At 49.6% G+C, this 27,961-nt stretch overlaps 2 protein-coding genes across 2 annotated transcripts in view; both read left to right on the forward strand.

Moving 5' to 3' along the window:
• Positions 1–8,011, forward strand: part of DNAAF5 (dynein, axonemal, assembly factor 5) — a 47,161-nt gene extending 39,150 nt beyond the window's left edge. Inside the window, exons 13-14 of the mRNA XM_015417301.1 lie at positions 401–589; positions 7,673–8,011. Coding sequence (XP_015272787.1) covers positions 401–589; positions 7,673–7,818 — 335 coding nt within the window. The 3' untranslated portion in view covers positions 7,819–8,011. The remainder of the gene's footprint in view (positions 1–400; positions 590–7,672) is intronic.
• A 7,358-nt stretch (positions 8,012–15,369) lies between these two features.
• Positions 15,370–27,961, forward strand: part of SUN1 (Sad1 and UNC84 domain containing 1) — an 80,099-nt gene continuing 67,507 nt past the window's right edge. Inside the window, exon 1 of the mRNA XM_015417309.1 lies at positions 15,370–15,506. The gene's annotated coding sequence lies outside the window, so the exon portion shown is untranslated. The remainder of the gene's footprint in view (positions 15,507–27,961) is intronic.

Consider the following 27,961-nt stretch of genomic DNA (forward strand, 5'->3'; position numbering starts at 1 on the left):
AAATATTTGTAGGGTTTAAAATAATTGTTTCCCAACATTGTGTAGATGATCAAAGTTTAATGGCTAACTCCAGGACACTTCCGGCTTATAAATTCTGATCAAAAGTCGCCATTGCCTGCCTTTGCATAGCAACCGTGGTATTCCTTGGCGGTCTCCCATCCAAACACTACCCAGGGCCGACCCTGCTTAGCTTCTGAGATCTGACTATCCAGGTCAGGGCAAAGAACTAACTTACTTGCTTGGGGGGGGAGTCCTGTAACTTTTTTTTACTATATGGACCACTTCTGTGTGCCTGAGACTCTGAGAACCTCATTGGCTTGAGGGCAGGGAATGAATTGAATTCTCCAATTCACAGGTAGCCACTCCTGATACCGCTGTTTCTGTGTGTGTGTGTTTTCAGAACTGTTGAAGCGTTTGGACGACGCGTCTCACGATGTCCGACTAGAAGCCGCGAAAGCCCTGGTCTCCTGGTTCCGATGTGTCGACGACGACAAGAAGGCCCTACTGAAAACCAACATCGAGTTTCTCTACCAGGAGCTGTTGGTTGAACTGGATGACCCCAACCAAAACATCCAGCTGGCCGTCTTGGGTAAGCCTCGGGTGCTTTCAGGATTTGCTTCCAAGAACTGGATTCATTGGCTGGTCTCTCTGTGGTGGCAGCCGGCGTATCGCAAGATGCCTAAGGGGGGGGGGGTCAGAAAAGAGAGGTGGTGCCTTGGTCCGCCGGAGCGATGCAGCGGGACAACCTTGTGCTTGATGGGCATCTGAAGTGCCTCGAGTGTTTGCCGAACATCATCATGCCTCCATGTGTGTTTGGCCATCCTTGAGAAGGTGTGGGACTTTGCTATGGGGGACCAAGAAAGGCAACAGAACAAAAAAAGAAAAACTGGGGGGGGGCAGGAGCTAAGCAGAGAGGAAGAGGTGGGAGCTTTGCAGAAGGCATGGAAAAGCTCCCCCTGGCAGACTGCGACACGGTTCCAGGCAGCAGTTCCTGTAATCCTGACGCTGAGCAGCTGGAAGAAGCTCAGGGCTTGATGGAAGCAAGCTCTCCCCCTGGCAGTGCGTGGCCACAGTGAATCCCATGCTAGACGATTTCTAAGGAGAAGAGAAGAGATTGGATTTATACCCTGCCCTTCACTACCCGAAGGAGTCTCAGAGCAGCTTACAAACGCCTTTCCTTTCCCATCCCCACAACAGACACCCTGTGAGGTAGGCGGGGCTGAGAGAGCTCTTGAGAGAAAAGCTCTGAGAGAACTTGTGACTGACCCAGGGTCACACCAGCAGCTGCATGTGGAGGAGTGGGGAATCAAAGCCGGTTCTCCCAGATTAGAGTCCGTGCTCCTAACGACTACACCAAACTGGTAAAGTTTGTATTGTGTGTATCTGGCCTCAGGTCTCAAGAGGGGAACTGGTTTTGGAGGAGCACAACTCAAAAAAGGCCCTGACCCAGGCCCTAGGGCCATTTCACCAGTGTCCAGCTGTTCCTCACCTGGGTCAGGGTCCTGTTTTTCTTTTTGTTGGCTGTGCCTCAGGAAGGGTCTCAGAGTGGAGCAGGGTACAGCAACACCCTTGGAACGTCTCTCTCTCCCTCTGGCCGGCAACCTTTGATTGACTGACGTGGGAAAGGTCTTGCCTTTCCTCCCTGGCTTGCCTGGGTCAGGGTCCTGGGCCACCAAGCCCTTCAGGTTTTCCTTTTTGTTGGCCTGCCTCAGGAAGGGTCTCAGAATTCAGGGGGGGGTCGACAACACCCTTGGAGCGTCTTTCTCTCCCTCTGGCCGTCAACCTTTGGTTGACTGACGTGGGAAAGGTCTTGCCTTTCCTCCCTGGCGGTCCCTGGGCCTGTCTAATAAAGGATTTCCTGGGGATTGGCTGACCCTGGACTCCCCCAGGGCAGTCTCTTCAGTGGTGGGCTCCTGGTGAATTAAGGGGATCTGGGCCGATGGCCTCCCTGGCCTTCTCTTGTTTCAAGGGGCTGTTCTTCCTGCCTGCCCAGGCTCCAGGGGGCCGCAGCTGCTGCTGACCTCCTCCGGCCTGTTACTAGGCGAGCCCCATCTGAGGCCTGCACTGGACTAGGCCTACCAGGCTCTAAGGCCACTGGCGGTCCATGTCTGGAAACAGGCGAGTCATCCTTGTTGCTTTCCCCACAACCTCTTGTTGGGCTGCCTGCCTCAACGGTGACTGGGTGAGGCCATCCCCCGCCAACATCTCCTCTGGAGCAGGCGAGTACGGCACGGGGCCACCCCCACCCCACCCCCAGACAACCAGTTCTGTCCCACCCCTTGATTGAAAGGGACTGTCAGTGAGACTGGTTTTTTTGTACAAACCTTCTAGTTAAGAGGACGGCTGAACAGGGGCAGAAAGGATTTTAGAAAAACTGAAGCTAATAAAAAATATTAATTGTGGGACAAGCATCAGAATACTTTTGTGTTCATGCAAGGAATTCAAAATTCTTTTAAAACGAGGGTTTTGAATATAATCACCAGATCTTCAACGTGGTCTCTGTGCTTCACACCCATGGGATCTAGTGTGCACGCGCTGGATCGATCGGTGCTGTAGCAAGCTCTTTTAACGGATTTTCGTGCCCAGTCCCTCGGGCATGTGCAGGAACCCCAACGCGCATGCCCAGAGGGGTGGGCGCGGACATCCCGCCAGTTCCTTTCTTACCGCCATGTCTACTCCGACATCGAAATGGTAGAGCTCCTAATGGATGCAGAGCCTTCTCCGTCTCCTTCCCCGTCGTCGACATCGACGGTATTCGAAGCTCCCGACATCGATCCACGTCGGCACCGATATACTACACATCTGCACAGTCACTCTGTCGATATCGACACCTGAGACTACAGGGACGATTCTCACAGACAGGCTACTGCTTTGTCTCCCAGACGTCCATGATTCAGAAGTCGATCCCCCAGTCTTCCTGCCCCCTCCACCAATATCTTGGAATCAACGACAGTTAAGGTACCTGTATGGGGCTTATCCACCATCCATGCCCTGGTTGACTCCGGCGGCCTATTCAGATTGGGATCGCCCACTCTATTCATAGATCGAGGTCGCCCCACAAATCGAGACCTTTGGCATATCTGTCACGTCCTCCTCCAGACGACCATCATTCTCTGGAACCAAGTCGTCCTCTCAACCCTCCGGTCACTCCAATCCCTGTCGTCACAACTAAACCCATAACTTGTCGACAGGACACATCGGTCCAAATACAACAAGACTCCTCTGACTACATAGAAGAGGACTCAGATACGGAGGCGTCTGAGGTTCATACCTCTCCTGACCATAAATCCCCCAACCAGGATGTCGCTGAGGACTTACCCGTATCCCCATCTGACAACCTTACGTCATACATGGATTTGGTCAAAAGAATGGCCCACTCTTTAAACCTTTCTGTTGTCCAGCAACATCCACAGGCAACAGATGCGGTTTATGATATAGTTCAGCTTGATACCTCTTCCACCTTGGCATTGCCTATGTCTTCTGCCCTTCTGCAAGCGGTGAAGACGCCATGGCTAAAACCTTCGTCTGCCCCTGTGTCCACGAGACGACTGGACCACATGTACAGGGTCCAAGAGGCAGATGCCGAATTCCTCTTCTCGCACCCTCAGCCTAACTCGCTGGTGATAACATCTTCCTCCAAATCCAAGAGGACTCATTCCGCACCTTCTGACAAGGAAGGTAAGAAATTAGATGCCTTTGGCAGGCGCTTCTACTCCACGGGAGCATTAGGAGTCAAGGGCACTAATTACTTGGCCTGTATGAACCGATATCAATATACTCTCTGGGAACGGTTCTCAGAACTTCTCAGCCACCTCCCAGACGACAAACTTCAGTCAGACAGAGTCATACAGAAAGAAGGCATGGTGTTGGCAAAACAACAGCTCAACAATACTAAGCATGTCCTTGAGGCGTCTTCCAGAACTATGGCCTCTGCAATAGCTCTCAGGAGACATTCCTGGCTCCGCAACACTAATCTACCAATAGGTACCAGATCTTATGTGGAAGACCTTCCCTTCGATGGCCTGAGGCTTTTCAATGCCACTACGGATTCTACAGGAGTTAGATAAAAGCATAAAGGCGTCTCGAGCTCTAGGAGTCTCATCCTCTGCAAGTCAACCATACCGTCCACGCATCTGGTCGAGGTCCTGGCAGAGGCGTACCCCAACTCATCAGTCTCCAGAGACACGATGGAGACCAAGAACGTCTTCGGGAGGCCAAAAGCCCGCCTTCCAGAAACCAAAATTCTTTGTGACCTACCACCGTTTCCGCATGGTGTCCCTACAACAGATCACGCCATTGCTTCGCAGACACGTCTGGATGGCCACTCTCGACCTCCAAAACGCATATTTCCACCTTACTATCCACCCCTTCCACTGCCAGTACCTACGCTTTGCGATTGGTCAACAGCACTACCAGTATACGGCCCTTCCATTCGGCCTGTCCAGCGCCCCAAGGGTCTTCACAAAGACTATGATTGTGGTTGCAGCTTTCCTCCGTCTCCGGGGTATCTCCATCTACCCATATATAGACGATTGGCTTCTGGTAGCGCCTTCCAGGGACACCCTGGTCTCCAATGTCACAGAGACTCTAGCACTATTGGAGAATCTGGGCCTGCGAGTCAGTCGACAAAAGTCTCAACTGTGTCTGGTCCAGCGAATACAGTACATCAGCGCAATACTGGATTCAAGGACATGCATGGCTTACCTGCCCCACGACAGGGCAACAGATATCATTTCCTTAGCCACCGTCGTCCGTACCCAACCCTCCGTCACGGCCTTCCAAATTCAGATACTGCTCGGCCTGATGGCTGCAACTACGTCAGTTCTCGTCTTTGCAAGACTCAAAATGCGCCCATTACAGCTCTGGTTTATCCGCAACTACGACCTGTCGAAAAACGCACACACTGTCGTCCTATCCCCTCTTCCCAGCATACAGGACTCATTACTTTGGTGGACTGTCCCTTCAAATATCCTACAGGGAGCGCCCTTCCACACTCTGTCATCCGAAGTCACCATAACGACAGATGCTTCCCTGACAGGATGGGGTGCACACTCCATGGGTCTTTCTGTTGGAGACAAATGGGACGCGCAGATGAGGAAGAGACACATGAACTTCCTAGAACTGCTGGCTATACAACACGCTATCACCAGCTTCCTACCTTTAATCAAGGGGAAATGTGTCACGGTCCTCACAGACAACACCCCAGCGCTCTCTTATGTCAACAGACAGGGAGGCACTGTTTCCCTACGCCTCTGAAACCTTGCCATCCAATTGTGGAAGCTTTGCATCGCCAACAACATTTTCCTCATGGCCACTCACATTCCCAGACACATGAACGTACAGGCAGACCACCTAAGTCGAGGAGGAATCAGCCTTGACGAGTGGGGAATGAACCCAACATACCTCCTCCCATTCTTCCACATGTGGGGAGCTCCCCAAGTTGATGTCTTTGCCACCAGGAACAACAAAAAGTGTCCTGTGTTCTGCAGTCGAGGAGGCAGGGACCCACAATCTCTGGGAGCTGGTCTCCTTTACCCTTGGTCCACGGGACTTCTTTACCTGTTCCCGCCCTTGCCTCTGCTTCTGAGAGTGGTCTGCAAAATACTCAGAGATGGCGCGGACTGCATCTTACTAACCCCATGGTGGCCGAGACAACCTTGGTTTTCAACAGTCCTTGAGTTATCACAGGGGATATACCATCAATTCCCTCCGGCTCAGGACCTCCTCCTCCTCTCCGACTCCCCTCTTACATCACGACATACCACAATTGAAACTGACGGCATGGAGAATACCATCACCGGCTTCTCCACCCGCGTAACGAACGTCTTGTTGAATTCCAGGAAACCTATTACGCGGAGGTCGTATGATTATAAATGGTGAAGATTCTGTTCTTCCCTAGGTGATGACGCCCCTTGAGCCGCCTCAGCGGGGCTCGAACAGGTTTTCCAATTCCTCCTGTCCCTAGCTGACTCGGGACTTTGCCATTCTTCGTTGAGAGTTTATTTGGCAGCCATTGCCTACCATGTTCCAGTTGACGGATGTACTTTGTTTTCACATCCAATTTCAAAATGTTTTTTAAAAGGTTTATTGCGTCTCTATCCTCCTGTCAAGACTCCAGTCGCTCCCTGGGACCTTCCTCTAGTTCTCCGCCAGCTCACGAGGAAGCCCTTTGAGCCACTCGCGACATGCGACCTCAAACTTCTAGCATGGAAAACGACCTTTTTAATTGCTGTCACCTCGGCTAGACGAGTGGGAGATATATTGGCTTTCCGGCACGATGCACCCTTACCTGTCATTTTTGCCAGACGGAGTCCGCCTCGTCCCAGACATCTCCTTCCTGCCGAAGGTGGTGTCAAAGTTCCACCTGCAGGCGGAGGTCTTCCTCCCTGATTTCTTCCCAAATCCAACATCAGCGGAAGACAAACTACTCCACACCTTGGACGTGAAGCGTGCTCTCCTGTTCTACCTCAATAGGACACGCCCGACTAGACAAGATGCACAACTGTTCATCTCTTACGCGTCAGCATGATTGGGCACTCGCATCCCGGCCCAGCGCCTGTCAAACTGGATTGTGGGTCTCATCCGTCTCTGTTACCAGATCGCCAAACAGCCATTGCCTGGCCCTATCAGGGCTCATTCTACCAGGGCTGTCGCGACTTCCACTGCCTTCCTCCAGGGAGTGCCACTGACGGACATTTGCAAAGCCACTACGTGGGCCACACCTAATACCTTCATAAGGCACTACACCCTAGACGTCCGTACAAACACCAATACCAGCATGGAACATCACATTCTGTCTTCGGCTATGCAGTAAAAGACCTGCCAGCACCCTCCTCCAGGTAGGCTACTGCTCGCTAATCTCCCATGGGTGTGAAGCACAGAGACCACGTTGAAGATAAACAGGTTGCTTACCTGTAACTGGTGATCTTTGAGTGGTCATCTGTGCATTCACACCACCCGCCCTCCTTCCCCGCTGCTGTCAGCTTCTACATTTTTAATAGGGGTTGATTTGCGGCGGTTTGAAGGAACTGGTGGGATGTCCGCGCCCACCCCTCTGGGGCATGCACGGTGGGGTTCCTGCGCATGCCCGAGGGACTGGGCGCGGAAATCCGTTAAAAGAGCTTGCTACAGCACCGATCAATCCAGCGCGTGCGCACTAGATCCCATGGGTGTGAATGCACAGATGACCACTCGAAGATCACCAGTTACAGGTAAGCAACCTGTTTTTTCTTCAGCGAAGGAGGGGAGTTTGTATTTCTGTCCTCTGAGAGATCCATTTTGAGGCAAGTTAACTGGGATAAAGTCTCCTGGATGTGGCTGAGGGAAATGTTTCTCAATAACATTTCATGCGTCCCGCACAAATTTGCCTGGGCATCATCGCTTGACAATCTCACCATAACAGAGTATTGTCAAAGTATGCTTGCAAGCACTGGTAAGCTGTCGCCATTCTGTATGTTTCTGGAAATCTGTTCAGACATACCAATAAACTGAACAGGGCACCTCCCTGATTTTGTTTGGAATATTGGTGTTCTGGAATTTCAGAAAAGTTGCATGCCTTTCATGCAATTTTGGAAATCAAGTTTTTTTGGAAATGTGTTTTTTGTTAAAAAAATAAAAATCTGTTGGAAGCAAAGCATAAACCCAGTAATTGCAGAACTTTCTATTTTTGCAGATATTTTGAAAGAAGGAGGGATTCTCTATCCAGATCTGCTGGCTGAACAAATCAAAGCTGTCCTGCACAAACACCGTTCTCCAACCTACCTAGACCAGTTGCTCTTACACATTGAATCTACTGGATGGAGATACTCCAAATCCTAAATAGTGCCCTTTGGCAATGGACAAGCACCGTCTTATAGTAGGAATTGAGAATTGTTACCATAGAACGATTGACCCTTCTGTAAATGGACTATTTTGTTAGTAGTTATTTTAAAAAAACCAAAAAACCCAGAAAACACAAAATCCTAGCTTTTTTTTTACAAGTGTTTGTCAAGAACAAATGTTCCAAGTTATAATTCTCCATTCAGTTTGTTTTACAATATTTATTGTTCCAGATTCCGAGTTGTTAATATTTATGCTGTGAACCTTAAGTGCCCAAGAGAACATTGCAATCTGTCACCTGGTTGTGATTCTTACAAATTGCTAAACAACCAGACTTCCAGAACGTCATGGCACTAGAGATCTTTTGTTCCAAGAACACTCATCGATAACTCAAAAAGCCTACCGAGCAAGAGGATATTTTCTTTAAATACTGAAATAGGTTTATTACAGTGTTGATAATGAACCTGCCAAACATGAAGCATTTATACGCTGAGCCTAGATCCGGTTAACTGTAAAGAACAACAGTGACACTTTCGGACAGGAATTAAGACTCCGGATATATGACTGAATGTTCCATTCATGACTGAATACCCAACTTTGTCAACATGGTTGGCTCATGTACCCTAATGGAGTGTGGCACAGAAAATTTTAAGCGCACGTTACCCCTTTTCTAATATAAAGACCTAATATCCTGAGTGGATATCATTATATACTACCTTAGATCACAGTGGGTTGATTGTGGTGTTCACAGTCAAAGTCATTTGAGAAGCCCTTATATCAAGGACCAGGTTACTAAGAACAGATGAATGACTGCCGAGGAAAAATTGCCAGTGGTATTTATCTCTTTATATTAGATATGATGCAGTTCATCGTTGCAGGATCTTGTTTTGTGTACCTCAGTGCCTTATGAAACGGACCGTTCTTTTTTCTTTGACAGTTGCATTTTAGCCAAACATGCCTTAATTTTAAATAACCACATTTGCCTTTGACAGATTTTTTTTTTTTAAATATTGGACTTTTGGTGTATCAATACAGAGAGATTTTTGACAGTGTGTGTGTTTGCACATGTTGTGGGTGTACGTAGATTGTGTAAGCTGGTGGTCTCCAGCTTTTCCAGATCCGTTTTTAACCTGGTGACAGGAAGTTACATGCCATGAGAGTCACATGACAGCAAAGGGGGAGGAGCCCAACATCTGAATCTGCTGAAAATGAACGCTTTCCACCAAGTGCGACTTCCATTTTGCTTATCTTAGGGTGCATGCATAAGAGTGCATGGGGTGCATGTTCAAGTATAGGCTAATGGAGTCTGAATTTGCTGAGGCATTAGGGATTATTAAGAAAGAGATTGAGAATCTCATATGCTGCAGCAGTGAAAAAGGCAAACTATGTTAGGGATTATTAAGAAAGAGATTGAGAATAAAACAGCAGATATTGTAATGCCAGCATCTATGGTGCAGCCTCATTTGGAATACTAAGTACAGTTCTGGTCACTGTGTCTCAAAAAGGACATTGCAGAGCTGGGAAAAGAATAGAGGAGGGCAACCAAGATGATTAGGGAATCAGAGCACCTTCCCTATGAGGAAAGGCTGAATAGTGTGGGACTTTGCGTTTACAAAAGCGATCATTGGGAGGGGCGTGGCTAAGGCTTAGACAATTATGCACTGGGTGGGGAGAGCTGACAAAGAGAACTTCCTCTCCCAAAATACTAGAACTCAAGGGCATCCAGTGAAGCTGATGGACACTAGATTCAGGACGGACAAAGGGAAATACTTCTTTACACTGAGAGTGATTTAAATGTGGAATTGGTTGCCAGAGGAGTTAGTCATGGCGGAGATGACTATCAGTGGCCAGTAGCCATGGTGACTAAAGGGAACCTCCTGTCAGAATCCTGGTTAAATTAGTTCTCAACACCACTCACTTCGAAGAAAGTTTAATTTATTGAGACGCTGAAGAATACCATACGAACACAAGCTTTGTTAGGACTGAAGATGAAAGCGCGGAGATTGCAGATATATTGTGTTCAAGCAAAGGCACTGAAGATCAGGACCCAATCACCACACGGCATTTACCCACCAGAAATAATGGTCAACTACCCCCCCCCCCCACTAAGCACGAAAAGCGAAACAATAGGTCTCTGCCACACATCAAAGCATCTAGGAAGATGAAAGCATTTGGTTTTCACACCCCTCCTCCTTCCTCCATGGTAGGTGAACTATAAAATGCATACTGAGCATGACACCTCCATATTCAGAGGCAGTCAACCTCTGAATCCCAGAGCCAAGAGGCAACATCAGGGGAAGGCCTCGGCCTCTCTGCCCTGTTGTCCCTCCAGAGGAACTGGTTGGCCACTGTGTGAGAGGGGATGCTGGACTGGATGAGCCACTGGTCTGATCCAGCAGGGCTCTTCTGATGTTCTTACCAGGGGAAGGCCTCGGCCTGTATGCCGTTAGCCGTCCAGAGGAATGGGTTGACCACTGTGTGAGAGGGGATGCTGGAATAGATGGACCACTGGTCTGATCCAGCAGGGCTATTCTGAGGTTCTTGTTTTTTACATCTGCAAATGAAAACCTGGCCCTTCTAAAAGGCCTCTCCCCCCATCACAAACAACAATTACAGTGGTTCACACTGGTGGGGCTTCACACAGCCCTCAAGGGGATCCTGACCCTTAGGTTGTAAACCACTGCTGTAAACGGCTAAAAGAAGAGAGAGGCATAAAATCATTATCTGACTCTGACTACTTACAAAATAAAATGGTATGATCATTAAGACATTACAGTTAGCCACTTATTTTTAAGGCCAATAAACAGCCTGAAATAAAACGTTTAGTAGAGTTTTGTAACAGACTACAGTAGAAACAAAAAGATCCAACCCCCCCGTAGCCAAAAAGGACATATTTTGATCCCCAAAATAAGGCTAAAAGCAAACATGTAACTGAAAGCTTCTAAAAATAAAGTATGATAGCATAGGTGTACACATACTAGGGGTGCCAGGTCTGGGAAGGGGTTCCACCGCTTTGGGGGGCTCCAATCCTCCCCCAACCAGCTGATGGGTGGGGAAACCCCACCCCCAAGTGCGACCACTCGCCTGGCCACCCCTCTCCTGCCCGATTTAAAGGGTTTCAGCTGCTGGGGGGCGGACCCATGGCCTGCCAATCAGCTGGAGGGGCCTTTAAATCTAGCAGGAGGGAGGGAGGGGGCGGTCACAGGCTGCACACTTGGTGCGCAAAAAGACTTTGGGTCCTTTTGCAAGCTGTGTGTGCAGCCCGTGACCGCCCCTCTCCCTCCCTCCTGCTAGATTTAAAGGGCCCTCCAGCTGATCGGCGGGCCACGTGGTCCCCCCCCCCAAGCACCCGAAGCCCTTTAAATCGGGCAGGAGGGTTGGCCAGGCGTGTGGTCGCGTTTGGGGGCAGGGCTGCTCACCCCCAGAGCGAGGAGGAGACCTGGCAATCCTAACATATATGCACTACAATTTGGCAGTAAAAGGTAAAAAACTACCTTGGGATCCCCAATGTCGTGCCATTGGCTCCATGGAGCCTGCCATGGCACCTACACTGGCGCCCACCAAGTGTTTTTAGAAAGTGGGAAGGGCTTTTACCCAGCAAGGCTTCTGACTGAACACCCGAGAGTGGATTTGCTGTGCAGCAGTGTTCCCTCTAAGCTGAGTTACTGTGAGCTAACTCTCGGAGGTTTAGCCTCCGGCTCACACATTTTTGTCTTCGCTCAGGAAGGATGGCTCCAGAGCAATGCTCCCTCTAAGCTGTGGAGTCTTGTGAGCAAAACTTCTACTTTGTGAGCTGGCATTAAAGTTGTGAGTGAGCGATCTGGCTCCGGCATCAGTTTGCTCTGGAGCCATCTTTCCTGAGCGAAGACAAAAATGTGTGATCTGGAGGCTAAGAAACTGTGAGCTAGCTCACACTAACTCAGCTTAGAGGGAACACTGCTCCAGAGCAAACGGCTTTATGCAGTAGCCAAATCGCTCGCTCACAGCTTTTAATGCCAGTAGCTCACAAAGTAGAATTTTTGCTCCCAAGACCCCACAGCTTGGAGGGATTATTGCTATGCAGCCTTCTTTTAAAATGTGGCTTTGGCAGCAGCTACCACCACAGCACCAGGATGGCCACTGTGTGACTAAAGGTCAGCTGCGGAAGCCATCTTGTGGCGGGCTCCACCTCTTTGGGTGGCCATTTTGTGGCTTGGCCCGTCACACTGTATGAGAATTTCAAAGGTGCCCACAGGCTCAAAGAGGTTGGGGACTCCTGTACTACACATTACAGAACCCCGACTTCCAGTTTTCTAGTAACGCAACTAACCAGGGTTTCAGTGTCCTCCTTCATCACAAAGGCAGCTGGATTTTTAAGCAGGCTTTGGGAGCCCAGGTGCTTACTCTAGGAGTGTCGCACATCAAAGAGAATTCTGTTTTTTGGTTTTTTTAAAGATTCTTTTTATTTTCGTACTACAAGACTAACAACTACAACAGGTGGAAAACAGGTTTTTAACTTTAAAATAAGCTTTTAAGCAGTATCCTGCACATTAAGGCAATTGGGTGTTCAGGCCAACTGCCTTTCCTGTTTTGGGATTTGGTCCCAAGAAAGAACTGAACCGGTGCAGTAGGCTTCTCTGGAACTTTTAATACCTGCCAGAACTTTGGTGCCTGGGGACGCTGGGGGTGGTGGGCAATGTTCCGTCTAAGCTTACACATCTTTGCCTTAGCTCAGGAAGGGTGGCTCCAGAGCAAACTAATGTATGCAGTAGCCAAATCGCTCGCTCACAACTTTAGTGCCAGTAGCTCACAAAGTAGATTTTTTGTTCACAAGACCCCACATCTTAGAGGGAGCACTGGTGGTGGGTTGAAGACTACCACTGGGGAGATTACCACCAAGTCCCCACTTGCCATAAATGTACAGGGTAAAGGGTTGTTAACCACCTGGTGGGGCTTGGATAGGGTTGCCATCTCTGGTTCATGAAATTCCTGGTGATTTGGGGGTAGTACCCGGTGTCAAAAATTCCCAATCCAGGGGATCCATCCTATGGGTGGGCAGAGCTCAAAATTACAAAACCCGGGGTGGGTGGGGTGTCCACACTCTCACCAATATGGTAGTCCGCCACCAGCCCCTTGAACTACCCACACAACCCTGCAAGGTAGGTCACCTGCAGATTGAGTTTCCATAACAACATGGTAGGTGGACTCTTTAAGGTACTGGAATTAAGACTGAAGCATCTGAAGAACAGAACCACCGGATATAGTCAAAGTGTTTTGTTTTTTTAATTAAAGAGTGCAAGAATATTTCCCAAAGAACAAAGCAATGAGCAGGAAAAAACAAATCTAAGTAATATATTCTAGCTACATATTATACCCTAAATTATAGTTACCATAGATTACTCTTCTTGGTGAAATCAGGCATCTTTCCAAGTCTCCTTGTGTGCCAGGCCCATGTCTAGCCCATCATAAGGTCAGCCTATTGCCTCCAGGAGAGCTGAAACCGGCTTACTCTAACTAACCCCTAATAACAGGAAAGCTAAACTTCTTAAGTTCTAAGATCTGGACAGGCTGGGGGCCCTTTTAGCCAATCCAAAACTCAGATTACCGAAGTTATCTTGACATGGATCTGTGACAACAAATGGCTCAGCAGAGAAGCAGTTTATGACAGGATGCTTCTTTCTGAAGTGTAAAACAAGCATCAACAGAAAGAGTGGGGTGGTGCTCCCTCTAAGCTGTGGAGTCTTGTGAGCAAAAATGCTACTTTGTGAGCTACTGGCTGTGAGCAAGCGATTTGGCTGCTGCATAAATCAGTTTGCTCTGGAGCCATCCCTTCCTGAGCTAAGACAAAAATGTGTGACCCAGAGGCTAAAAAAACTGTGACCTAGCTCACACTAACTCAGCTTAGAGGGAACACTGGTGGTGCATGTTCAATGACAAATGGTGTGGCTCCTTGTCACTGCTCTTCAAAGGCACCAAGACAGACTCATTAACTTTCTCATGACAAACCCCAGATGTCTCCCTTTGATCTCTTCCCCCCATGTTTCTGGACTAAGTTTCGATATGAAGCCTGAACCAGTGTTTTAATGCAAGAACAAGGAATTGAATAAATATCTAATTTCTTGACACCCAGGGAGGAGGGCAGAGTTTGAGGAGGTCAGGGAGCCCAGTCGGGATGGCGTGTCGCTCTGTCACTCCTAGACTCTGTGGTATGTGTCATAGTGCTGGAGGAGAGTTTTACAGATACCATAGACCACCAAAAAGTGGGTTCTAGATCAAATCAAATCAAGCACAAACTCTCCCTAGAAGCTAAGATCACATTACGAGAAGACAAGAATTAACTGGAAAAGACAATCATGCTAGGAAGAGCTGAAGGCAGCAGGAAAAGAGGAAGACCCAACCTCAGCTGGAACGATTCAATCAAGGAAGCCGCAGCCCTCAGTTTGCTAGACCCGAGAAAGGGTGATGATGACAGGGCGTTTTAGAGGCCATTCATTCATAGGGTCACAGTAATTCTGAAGCATCTTGACAGCACTTAACAGGCACATCTATACACCCTCTGACGTGGCCATTTCCTCCAGGGAACTGATGTCTACAATTTGAAGAGCACTTCTAATTCCAAAAGAACTCCATGTCCTGCCTGGGCCTGGATTTCTAGAATGACTACAGATCTCCAGGCTAGAGGTCAGTTCCCCCTGGAGGAAAAGGCAGCTCTGGAGCGGGGGGGGGAGGACAGTCTGTGGCATCACATCCCTCATGAGCTGCCTCCCCAGGACTGGCCCCAAATCTCCAGGGGGTCGCCAACAGGGCTGCCCACTCTGGATTGGTAAATTCCTGGAGATTTTGGGGGCAGTAAACGGTAAAAGGAAGGGATGGTAGGATAAAACAAAGCAAGAGTGACAACGAAGAAAAGTATGTTGTCGAAGGCTTTCACAGCCAGAGTTCGTTAGTTGTAGATTTTCCGGGCTGTATGGCCATGGTCTTGGCATTGTAGGATCTGATGTTTTGCCAGCAGTTACATATAGGGGTTGGTGGCAGTGCTGCCAAGCCCCCCACCCTCTTCTGACTCCCTCAAAGGGTTGCTGTGAGCATAAAATGGCCTGGAGAGAACCCTGCGGCTCACTGCCCGCCTTTGAGCCTTGTCACTCCCTCTCAGCCTGGCCTGCCTTGCAGGACTGCTGTGAGCATACAGAGGGCGGAGGGAGAACGGTGAGCTCTAACGGATGGCCGTGTCTCTACGGCCTCGAGCTTGCAGGCAGCGTGGCCCAAGAAGGTCCACTCCGAGCCGGGAAATTCCTGAAGGGGGGTAAGCAAGGGATAAAACGGGAGGGCCGGTGGGCTGAAGCAAACAAACGAAAACCCCTCCGAGCCAGCGGGAAGAAAAGGTGCGAGGAAACAGGACTCGCCCGCCCGCCCGCTCGGATCACGCCCAGGGACAAGCGCCCCTCCGGAGCCGCCCCGCTCGTCCTCCCACGTGAAGGGGCGTGGCGAAAGGGGGCGCGGCGACGGTTCCATGGCGCCACGCCTCGCCCCCCCCCCCCACCGTTTGGAATTTTAACCGCCGCCGCGAGCCAACCGCCGCCGTGGGGGGAGGGGGGAAAGTCTCATTCGTTTCGGAGCCCCCGGAGGTGTTTGCGGCGCTCGCCTTTCCTTCTGGGTGCCGGACTCGCGACCTCCGCCACGGAGCGGGCACGCGGACGTGCGCGTGTCAGGTAACGCGTGTGAGCGAGGCGGCGACCCGCCTCTCGCGCCTCCTCCTCCCCGCCGCCCCCTCGGGGCTCCTGCCTGCGCCTGCCCTGGCGAGAAGACCCCCGCCCCGCCCCTGAAGCTCCCTGTTCGGCTCTTTTAAGGGGGTGGGGGTGGGGGAATCTGTCTTGTATTATTTTATTATTATTTTCCCCCTTTGGTCGTCCGCCTTCCTCACTAGGATCGGGGCCCCAGGCGGATTGCAGGTGCGTTTGGCGCTCTACATACAGTAAGGACTTGGCAACCCTAGTTTAAACGCAGGGTTACCAGGTGTTTTCTTTTTCCAGGACATGGCCCCTTCTCTTTTTTTGGCTCACGTGGGCAGCCGTACTAGTCTGAAGCAGGAGACTAAAATGTGAGTCAGGTGGCACCTTTAAGACCAGCAAAGTTTTATTCAGGGCATCAGCTTTTGTGTGCAGGCACGCTTCTTCGAAGTTGGTCTGAAGCAAAAGAGCAAAGTTTGAGTCCAGTGGCACCTTTAAAAGACCCACAAAGTTTAATGCTGGGCATAAGCTTTTGTCATGTGCAGGCACACTTCTTTGCAGTTGGTGTGAACTGTGAAGCAAAAGAACAAAGTTTGAGTCCAGTGGCACCTTTAAGACCCACAAAGTTTAATTCTGGGTATTCAAGGTATAAGTTTTTGTGCACATGCACGTGGTATCTGAGAAAGTGTACATGCGCATGAAAGCTCATACCTTGAATAAATTTTTGTTGGTTTTAACGGTGCCACTAGGCTCAAAATTTGTCTTTTTTTTGGTGTCTATCCTTTTTTGGGCTCCCTTTTAAAAGAGTGGTAAAAATGCTCTCTTCTTGCGTTGGGAGGTTAGGAATATTCCTAGTTTGCAGCAGTTATCGCAGCTTCAGTAGGGGTACTCAAAATGAGATTTGCCATAGTAATCACTTGTTTGAAGTAATAAAACAAAGTTTGAGTCCAGTGGCATCTTTAAGACCAACAAAGTTCAATTCTGGGTGTAAGCTTTCGTGTGTGCACATTTCAAAGAAGTGTGCATGCACAGGAAAGCTTACACCCAGAATTAAACTTGTTGGTCTTAAAGGTGCCACTGAACTCAAACTGTTTGAAATAGTCAAGTCGGGAAATATGTCTGCTTTTTCGCCTTTCAAAATGTGATAACCCTAGTTTAAAAGCAACCCCCCCCCAAAAAAAAAATCCTCATGGTGGGGGATGGAGTGCCACAAGAATGGCTGTGGAGAGCTAAGGGTGGTGTTTGGACCCACTGGTCTCCAGGTGGGGCTCAGAGATCTCCTGGAATTAAACTGAGCTACAGGCAGTGGAGATAAGTTCCCCTAGCAGAAATGGCCACTTTGGAGGGCGGACTCCATGGCATTCTACCCCATGGAGGTCCCCTGTCCTCCCCAAACCTTGCCCTGCCCAGGCTCTACCCCCCAGAATCTCCAGGAATTTCCCATCCTGGAGTTGTCAGCCCCGTCTCCCAGAATTGCAACTGGTCTCCAGGCTACTCAGATAAGTTCCCCTGGAGAAAAATGGCTGCTTTGTCGAGTGGATTCAATGATCATTGAGCCCTGCTTGAGCTCCCTCCCCTCCTCAGACCCCATCCTGCAAGTCTCCAGGAATTTCCCAACCTGTAGTTGGCAACCTTATGTATTTATCAAGGGTGTGGGACTCTACAAGAGGTGTGGAATTCATTGAGAGGCCTGGGACTGCACTGGCCTGCCAGTTTGGTGTAGCGGTTAAGAGTGGTGGGCTCTAATCTGAAGAACCGGGTTTGATTCCCCACTCTTCCTCCGCATGTAGCCAGCTGGGTGACCTTGGGTCATAGAATCATAGAATATTAGAGTTGGAAGGGACCTTGCAACCCCCTGCACTCTGTAGGAGCATAGCCAAAAGACAGCCCTACAACATACCCGAAAGATGGTCGTCCAGCCTCCGCTTAAAAACGTCCAGTGAAGGAGCATCCACCACCTCCCGAGGCAGACTGTTCCACTGCTCAACCGCTCTTACAGTTAGGAAGTTTCTCCTGATATTTAGCCGATAACGACTCCCTTGTAATTTCCACCCATTAGATCTAGTCTTGCAATCCGGAGCAAGAGAGAATAGATCTGCTCCATCTTCTACATGACAGCCCTTCAGATATTTGAAGACTGCAATCGTGTCCCCTCTAAGCCTTCTCTTTCCCAGGCTAAACATACCCAACTCTTTCAGCCTTTCCTCGTAAGACTTGGATTCCAACCCTCTCACCATCCTGGTTGCCCTCTTCTGGACATGCTCGCGTCCTCTCAAAGCTGTTCTGTCATGAGCAGTCCTCGAAACAGCTCTTTCAGCCCCACCTGCCTCACAGGGTGTCTGTTGTGAGGAGAGGAATGAGATTGTAAGCCACGCTGAGGCTCCCAAGTGAAGGGCGGGGTATAAACCCAATTTCCTCCTCCAGCCTATCTCACAGGGGTGGTTGTGAGGTTAAAATGGAGGGGGAGATCTTTGAAGCTTACTGGGGGACCTTGAGGTGTCAGCTTTCTCTCGCCTTGACTCATCTCACGGGGTTGTTGTGAGCATAAAATGGACAGGAGGAATCCATGTGCTGCCTTTGTGCCTTGTTGCTCTTCTCAGCCTCGCCTGCCTTGCAGGATTGCTATGTGAATAAAATGGCAGGGAGAGAGATGGGCTGGCTGCCTTTGAGCCATGTCCCTCTGTCTCCACCTTGTCTACCTTGCAGGGTTACTGGGAGCATAAAATGTGGGGAGGGGAGAATTGTGAGTTTTGAGGGGTGGCTGGGTGTGCTCCCTGGAGCTTGGAGGAAGGGTGGCTTCAGAAGTGCATACAATAAATAAATGCTTAGCTTTGTTCTAGCCTGGGTTCCCCCTTTTTATTCTTACTGCGAGGACAGGTTAAGCTGAGGGACTGGCTCCCTACTGAGAGCTGGTGCAACCAGTGATTACTGTGTTGGACTTGGACCTGGGATAACTAGGTTCAAACTCCTGCTCTGCTGGGGGAGCTTGCTGGGTGACCCTGGACCTGTCACAGTTCTTCGGGCTAACCTACCTTATAAGGCTGTTGTTGGGGGTAGACTGGAAATGGGGAGAACGGTGCAATAAGCTGCTTTTAGGTCTCATTTAGAGAGTAAAGTGGGATATAAATGCAGAAGAAGCTCTGTGGTTTATGGCCAAGAGAGGATTTCAACTGGGTGCCCCACTTCCTAGTAGGACACTCTTCACTACTATACTGCCCTGGCTTGCTCAGTACATTCTCTCAAGAGGATCAGGCATTGCTTGGGCCTTTGGGGGCATCCAGGGATGTGGGCAGTGGTTCTGTACCATTGATGGTTCTGGGAGAGAGGAAATGTCAGCAGCTGTAGCTTGTAGGAGAGAGCTAAAGCGGTGTGTGAAGTTGGGTCTGTTAACGCTTTCCTCTTCTGCATGCTTACTAAAAAGTTCAGGATCCTTGTTGTTTGTTATACCTAGGCCCGAGGACCTGGCTGTCTGAGGAAGCATGCGCACACGAAAGCTTATGCCCAGAATTAAACTTTGTTAGCCACTGGACTCAAACTTTGTTGTATTGCTTCAGATTAACACAGCTACCCACTGGAATCTGTTTTAGTTTATGCATGCTTCTAGGTAGGAGAATGCACGCTTCCATATTACTGCATACAATAGTAACTGGAAGGGGAGCTGCATGTATAGGATGGGTTATGTCCTGCCATGCATGGAGTGTGAATAAAGTGTATCGACTGCAAGCAGTAACATAAGGAAAGTGCTACATAGACCGGTAACAGTCTGTGCTCTGCTTTCCTTCAGAGTAGGAGCTTCAGAAAGCATTATTTACAGAGGCATCTCCTCGCCCGGGAATGTGTCACAGGCAGCCCCATTAGGATAATCCAGGCTCATCGGGGTTTAATGAAGCTGTAGTTTGAACAGTGGCAGCTGCTGGTGCCTGCTGTCTCCTTGGCAAATGAATGCCCTGGCCACAAAAGAGCGACAAACGGTTCTCTGTACCCTCTCGGCGTGTGCCTTTCTTGCACCAGAGGGGTCTGGGGCTTGCAACAGGCAGCTGGTAAACAAGGAGCCGTGTCCTTGATCTGGGCAGAAGTGCTCTTCGGATAAAGAGTCCTTTCTGGTGAAAACTGGCACAACGGTCCAAGATTAGCATGATGTAGGTGATTTTTTTTGTAAATAAAGCAGAATTTGGTTGCGCTGACGTCTCCAATGAGTAGTTCTTCTGTTGTTGGAATAGTAGGGCTGTTTAAAATAGTGGAGAAAAATCTGTAAGAATTAGTAGGTGTGGTGTATTCTGGTCCCTTGCGCCAGTAGCCTTGGTCTACCGTGCAGTTCTGAAATGTGCGTCTTGCGTGGTGTCTGGAATCTGTGCTTCACAGCACAGCTGTGAGCCATGTTGCACTTTGGGCCAAAGAAGGTATTGGCAGCTCAGCATATATTAAGAAGTGGAAAAGAGACGGAGCTAGCGAGGCTTTGAGGTGCCTTTAGGAACAAACAGGGCTCGCCCAAGAAGGTTTTGACTATGCAGCTATGGAGCTAGAGGGCAGCGGTGTTGCATTACTGTCCAAGTGGTTCAGGTTCCGGTAATTTATTGTATTTAGCCATCGGCCATTACAAAATACAGCAGAGCATTCATAAAACGTTAAAATGTTAAAATACAACCTTAGTGACCGGGTTAAAATTAACTACTAGTCCGTGATAAAAGAAGAATAAAACAGGTTTGATCACCATCCAGTAGCCTGGGCCTTAGATCTAATCTTAGATGCTGCTAAAGCAAACAGGGAAACTATGGGATAGATAATTTTATTTATTTATTTATATTTCGATTTCTATACCGCTCATAACCCCTAATGGGTCTCAGAGCGGTTTACAATGAACTACTTGCGTAGTTGAATGCCTAGCTAGGGCCACAAATTCCGCGGGGAGGGGGTTCCCTACCAGCACCCATGCGGCGTATCTTATTCCTTCTCCGGCGGGCCTCGTTGTTCCTGACGATTCGGACGACTGGCGACCATCTCCAGGCAGGCTCTGCTGACTCCTGTTGATGTGCAGTTGCTTCGGGGCGCAGCTTCCGGCTATGCGTCCCATCGGGCTCCTGCCGTGCTGCGTCCCCTCGTTGCTGCGTCAACCCGGCTCCGCCTCCACCACTCGGTCTGGTCGCCGCCTCCTGGGATCGCCGCTGCTCCGCCGCCATTACTCTCGCCACTCCGCCTGCCGCCACTGCCGCCATCGACCGCACTCCTGGCACGAACCAGGAGGAGGGTGCCCCCCTGCCACCTAGGGCAGGTACCCATTTGTCTACTTGTTATTACTTTCGAGCCGCTGGGTTGGCGGGAGCTGTCCGAGTGAGACAAGACTGACCTATTTATTATACTGTATCTCAGACTTGCCTCTGATCCTCAATTAATGTCCAAAGTCAACATTTAAACACAAATAACAGTCTAAAACCTGCTTCAGAAGCTTAAAAATGTGTTCCTGTATTGAAAAGCACTTGGGTTTTGGAAACAATATGCAACCCATGTATAGACTGTCAAGTCTGTTTTGCAGAAGTGTGTGTTCTTCCTCTGAGGTGGAGGACATCTCCATGGGTTATTCCCATCATTCCTTTAGGGAGACAGGAAACACTTCCCCCCCCTTCCTCTTGGTGCCTTGGGAATAGCCCAGCCCCTCAGTTCTACTCCTGCCTCTTAGGGAGTAGCAGGTAGGATCAAGGCTCTGCCTTTCTGTCTGTTCTTTGGCTGTGTTTTCCCCTTTCTGGACTATGTTTTCTCCCTCCCGACTTCCATCTAACCTTTCTTGTTTAAATTCCTTTCCTCTGGTTCTGCTCTACGGCGAGAGCACCTCGTGTTATACCACCTGTCGCTACAGCGAGCAGATGTGGTAATGTATTATAGTTTCCATTCATTACATATGGTAGAAGTTAATGTTATACGAGGAAGTTATCTAGCTAGAGTTCTACTGCTTGCGGAGTCCCAGAACTGAGGGGCTGGGCTATTCCCAAGGCACCAAGAGGAAGGGGGGAAAAGTGTTTCCTGCCTCCCTAAAGGAATGATGGGACTAACCCATGGAGATGTCCTCCTGACCTCAGAGGAGAAGGACCCTTCACAGTAAGTACCAATGATCGTTTTGCTGTGTTTCTGTGCCTCTGCTGTCAGTCGTCGCTTTCCAGCCCATGTATGTGCTGAAAAACACGTATCCAACCGAGATGCTTTGACTGTTGACCTGCAAGTCCTGTCCAGGCACGTTGTGTGTTCCGTTGATAAATTTGATGGTCTGTGTGTGTAGCTTGTGTATGAAGTCTTTGGAAGTGTGCATGTTAAAATGCTGTAGGGTTTCAAGCGGTCACACAAAACAATGCCTTGGTGGCCAGCGAGTCCCAACATGGATAGTTTTATAAAACTGTAGGGCAAGAGCTGCTAATTCTCATATTCTGGTGGGGTAGCCATGTTGGTCTGAAGCAGCAGAATAAAGTTTGAGTCCAGTGGCACATTTAAGACCAACAAAATTTAATTCGGGATATAAGCTTTTGTGTGCAAGCACACTACTTTGCTTGTCTTAAAGGTGCCACTGGACTCAAACTCTGGTCTACTGAGCCTGACTTGGCAGGGAGGGCGAGGTATAAATCAAATAAATAAATCTGGAAAGCAAAAGTAAGGGGTCATATGCATTAGCAAGCATGTTCAAGGGCCAGATCAATTTTACCCCCCCCCCCCGCTTTTAATAATTTCCAAATACAGGTGGCCCACCTAATGGCTCTGGGTGGGAGATTGCTCCCTTGCTGCAGCAGTCAGTCTTGTGAATTCTCTTGTATGTGTCGCATTTTGTCCTTCATCAAGTAGTAGGAGCATGAAAATGCGTTCTGATCTTCGTGGTTTTTGAGGAAGGGGCATCAGAGGGGGTTCCGTAGGCTTGGTTGCAGGGTCGACAAAGCTAAGCGGTGGTGTCTTTGCAGTTCCACCACAGCAGAAAAGGTGGATCTTCAACGTGGTCTCTGTGCTTCACACCCATGGGATTCAGTGCGCATGTGCTGGATCGATCGGCATTGTAGCAAGCTCTTAACGGATTTTCGCGCCCAGACCTCAGGCATGCGCAGGAACCCCACCACGCATGCCCAGAGGGGTGGGCGCGGACATCCCGCCAGTTCCTTTCTTACCGCCGCACTGGAAACACCTTCCTTTAGTTGGTCTGATCGGTACAAATTTTGCCTCATACACTCTTCAGATTTTTCCTCAGTTTTCTCTATTTTTATTTACTTCTAATCTTTGTTTCTTCGTTCTTGTTTTAAATATATATATATATATATATATTTCTTTTGGTTGAAGGGGAGTTTTTCTTCGTTTACCTCAGTTTGGCCTTCGGGCTCCCCCCCCCCCTTGTTTTTCTTCTCCCCTTTTTACCTATTTTATGGAGAAGAAGTGGGGGGTTTTCAACCGCTTCAAGGGTTGCGGCAGTAACCTCGCGATACCCTTTGCCTTTTTTGTTTGGGGGAGATGCACCGACCAGAGTCTTGTCGCCACAGTGCCAGGTTTTCTAACCAAACGAGAAAAAACCGAGCAGCACGCCTCAGAGTAGCGCTACTGGAGTCAGCATTACATCCTCCCTCAGTCATGGATCCAGAAAAACCATCAACATCGATGGCTCCGGCATCAAGACCCTCCTCCGACATCGGCCAATCGACGTTGAAGCCTCCGGCATCGAAGGCGCAGTCCTCCGCTTCCACTCCTGTGAAGAAGAAGCTGAAGTCCAGTAAGGAGCACAAGTCCGCCAAAAAGGGATCCTCTAAGTCCCAAAAGACGGCGAAGATGGAAAAGGTAGCGGTGACTGCCCTGGGTAATGCCCCTAACGTGCCCCCCGCTCCAACAGCAGTATCAGCATTGGAGGCCCATGCCGCTCCACCGATACCAACCATCCAACTCATGGACTCTCCTATACACCAACTTGATCAGGGCACGCTGGTAGAGATACGTCTCTTCTCCGATATCGAGAATGTTGAGCTCTTGGATCGGTCTCCGAGGCCCATGCCGATATCGGTGCAGGTCAGCATCGGCATATCTCCAAGAGCACTCAGCATCACCCTCCACGTCTGTTTGCTGAGCCTGTCGATATCGATGAGCGAGTTTATAGGGACTGCTCACAAAGGCAGGATACTGCACAGTCTCCTGGATGCTCCCGCTCCAGAAGTCGATCCCCTCGAGTCTTCATCCCCCCCCCCACCGCCTCTGTCAGGGGATCACTGCCAACTGCGGTATCTCTATGGGGCTTATCCACCATCCATGCCGTGGTTGACTCCGGCGGGCTACTCTGATTGGGATCGTGACTCTGCCCACTCTGCCCACAGATCAAGGTCACCTCATAGGTCTAGACCTTCAGCATCTCTTTCTCGTCCTCCAAATCAACCGGTCGAGGATCCTTCGCGGCATAGACCGGAACTATGCCGTCCTCCCAGTCCCCATGTCCTACCACCAAAGAATATAACCAGCCAAGTTAAAGCCACTCCGGTTCAAGTGCCAGATCCTGTAGATGAGGATTCTGATACGGAAGCTTCAGAGGTACACACCTCCCCTGACCACAAATCTTCTAACCGGGCAGTAGCAGATGACCAACCCATATCTCCATCCGACAATCTGACTTCTTACGCAGACCTCATCAAAAGAATGGCCCATTCTCTTGGCCTCTCAGTCGTACAACAACAACCACACGTTACAGGCGCTGTCTTCAACATTGTACAACTTGATACATCAACTAACATAGCACTGCCCGTGTCCACGGTCCTTCTGCAGGCAGCCAAAATGCCATGGGATAAACCCTCATCAGCCCCAGTGTCAACAAGGCGCCTGGACCACATGTATAGAGTCCAGGAAACCGGAGCGGAATTTTTATTCTCCCATCCTCAACCAAACTCTATGGTAATTACCTCTTCGTCTAAATCCAAACGAACACATTCTGCACCTTCTGACAGGGAGAGCAGAAAACTAGATGCGTTTGGGCGACGTTTCTACTCCATGGGAGTGCTAGGAGTGAAGACTACAAACTACTTAGCCTGTATGAGCAGGTATCAGTACACTCTGTGGTAAAGATTTTCTGAGCTTCTGACTCACCTCCCCGAAGACAAGCTTCAGGCAGCCCAAATAATCCAAAAAGAGGGCATGGTACTTGCAGAACAACAGATTAACACTTCCAAACGTGCCCTAGACACCTCCTTGAGGACAACGGCCTCAGCAATAGCTCTAAGAAGGCATTCATGGAAAAAAATGGCTCTCTAACACCAATCTTCAACCAGATACCAGATCATACGTAGAAGACCTCTCCTTCGATGGCCTTGGTCTCTTTAACACCACAACAGACACCATATTGCAGGATATGGACAAGAGCATAAAAGCTTCTCGCGCTCTAGGAGTTTCATCCTCCACGAGGCAACAATATCGACCTCGTCCTTTGTCTAGGCCCTGGCAAAAACGCACTCCAAACCGTCAATCTCCTGACAATGGAGGCCACGTTCGTCTTCGGGTGGCCAAAAGTCCACCTTTCAAAAACCCAGGTTTGGGTCGGGACAGCAGTCTTCGCGCACTGAGCAGGCAAAGTCCTCCAAGCAGGGTTTTTGACTTCCTTTCCTGCGAGTCAATTCCAACCCGCCTAACCCCCTTTCTCCAAACTTGGCGTCGCATCACCACAGACGAATGGGTGCTCTCCATCCTAACCCAGGGCTACTGCATAGAATTCCACCAGAACCCCATTACCCCCGTCTTCGCCTCCACACCCCCTTCTTCGGCCCTCCTCGAAGAAGTGTCGGTCCATCTACAGAAGGGAGCCATCGAGAAGGTGCCACAACACCTAAGGGGCAAGGGATTCTACTCCCGCTATTTCACCGTCCCAAAGCGGGATGGAGGCGTTTGACCAAACTTAGACCTACGGGCGCTAAACACCTTTGTCAAATACCACCGCTTCCGAATGGTATCCCTGCAGCAGATTTTGCCACTTCTCCAGAGGAACGTCTGGATGGCCACTCTCGACCTCCAAGATGCGTATTTTCACCTCACCATCCACCCCTCCCACCGCCAATACTTACGCTTCGCAATTGGTCAACATAATTACCAATATATAGCCCTCCCATTCGGCCTCTCAAGTGCATCAAGAGTCTTCACGAAGACAATGGTGGTGGTCACTGCCTTCCTCCGTCTCAAGGGTATCTCCATCTACCCGTACATCGACGATTGGCTCTTGGTGGCGAATTCCAGGGACGCTCTAGTCTCAGACATCAATGAGACGCTAGTCCTCTTGGAAAACCTAGGTGTATAAGTAAACCTGGAAAAAAATTCAACTTTGACCAGAGGCTCCTTGGGCTGATGGCTGCTACCACCTCTGGCTTAGTCTTCACCAGGCTGAAAATGCATGTTCTACAACTTTGGTTCATTCACAATTTCAATCCAGAAAGAGACACACACACCACCCTTCTATTCCCACCGGTCAAAGTACGGAACTCCTTACTTTGGTGGACTGTCCCTTCCCACCTATTCCAGGGAGCACCCTTCCATCCTCCATCACCCCAAATTACCCTCACTACAGACGCCTCCCTCTTGGGCTGGGGCGCCCACATGATGGGACTTTGTGTCGGAGGCAGATAGGGCACACAAAACCAACATCGACAAATAAATTTCCTAGAACATCTGGCAATACAATTTGCCATCACCAGTTTCCTGCCCCTGATCAAGGGAAAATGTGTCACAGTCCTCACGGACAATACTACTGCCCTCAGTTATGTGAACAGGCAAGGGGGCACAGTCTCCCAACGTCTCTGCGACCTTGCCCTATGACTATGGCACTTCTGCATCGCCCACAACATCTTCTTAATTGCCACACACGTCCCAAGGCATATGAATGTGCAGGCAGACCACCTGAGTCAGGCAGGACTCAGTCTACACGAGTGGGAAATGAACCCAACTTACCTTCTCCCACTCTTCCGCAGGTGGGGAGTTCCCCAAGTAGATGTTTTTGCCACCAGAACGAACAAAAAGTGTCCTCTGTTTTGCAGCCGAGGTGGCAGGGACCCACAGTCTCTAGGGGACGGTTTCCTCTCTATCCATGGTCCAGAGGGTTTCTCTACCTCTTCCCTCCACTACCCCTGCTTTTGAGAGTGGTCCGCAAAATCATCAGCGACAGAGCGGACTGCGTCTTCATAACCCCGTGGTGGCTGTGGCAACCATGGTTCTCAACCATCCTCCACCTGTCAGCAGAGGTCTACCACCAATTTCCTCTGGCACAGGACCTTCTGTTCCTATCTGAGTCCCCTCTCTTATACCACAACGTGCCACAAATGTTGACAGCCTAGAGAGTAGCGTCAACAGCTTTTCCGCCCACATAGCGAACGTTTTACTAAACTCCAGAAAGTCTACTACGCGCAAGTCCTATCACTACAAGTAGCAAAAATTCTGCTCCTCTTTGGGTGACGATGCCCCTTGAGCCACCTCTGCAAGTCTCAAGAAAGTTTTCGAATTCCTCCTGTCTCTCACTGACTCGGGACTTCCACATTCCTCGTTAAGGGTTTATTTGGCGCACTTTCGGCCTACCATGTTCAAGTTGAGGGATGCACACTGTTCTCGCATCCACTCTCAAAACGTTTTTTGAAGGAACTGCTGCACCTCTACCCTCCCATCAAAACTCCTGTCATCCCCTGGAACCTTCCCCTGGTCCTTCGCCAGCTCACCAGGAAACCTTTTGAGCCGCTCGCAACTTTCGATCTAAAATTCCTGTTGTGGAAAATGGCCTTTCTGGTTGCTGTCACTTCAGCACGGCGAGTTGGAGAAATACTGGCTTTCAGACATGACATTCCTTACTTGTCTTTTTTGCCAGACGGCGTCCGCCTCGTACCTGACATCTCGTTCCTGTCAAAGGTAGTGTCAGAATTTCACCTACAGGCAGAGGTCTTCCTCCCGGATTTCTTCCCGGCTCCAACATCCCCAGAGGAGAGACTGTTACATACCTTGGGCACGAATTGTGTGCTCCTGTTCTACTTAAATAGAACCCTCCAATGAGACGTGACTCTCAACTTTTCGTCTGCTCTGCGCCAGCAAGGCTGGGCATTCGCATCATGGCTCAGCTCCTATCAGGGGTCATTTCCTGCATTGGCACCTTTAAGACCAAGTTTTATTCTGGTACAAGCTCTCCCTCCTCTGTGAGGACAGATCTGCACATTCTACCCCCCGCCCCGCCCATAGCTAGCAATCCAAAGCAGTCCAGTGGAGCCCGAGCGGTGGGTGTTGCCTTCTGACACACTTCCGGTGATGTCAGGGGGTGTGGCATATGCAAATGAGTTATGCTGAGTTATGCTAATGAGCTCCTGCACCTCTTTTTCTACGAAATGACCCCTGGCGCCTATCAAGATGGATTATGAGTCTCATCCGCCTCTGCTACCTTATCTCCAAGCAGCCATTGCCTGGCCCTATCAGGGCTCATTCAA

Source organism: Gekko japonicus, unplaced genomic scaffold (assembly GCF_001447785.1).
Source record: "Gekko japonicus isolate JY-2015 unplaced genomic scaffold, Gekko_japonicus_V1.1 scaffold1917, whole genome shotgun sequence".
NCBI lineage: Eukaryota > Metazoa > Chordata > Lepidosauria > Squamata > Gekkonidae > Gekko > Gekko japonicus.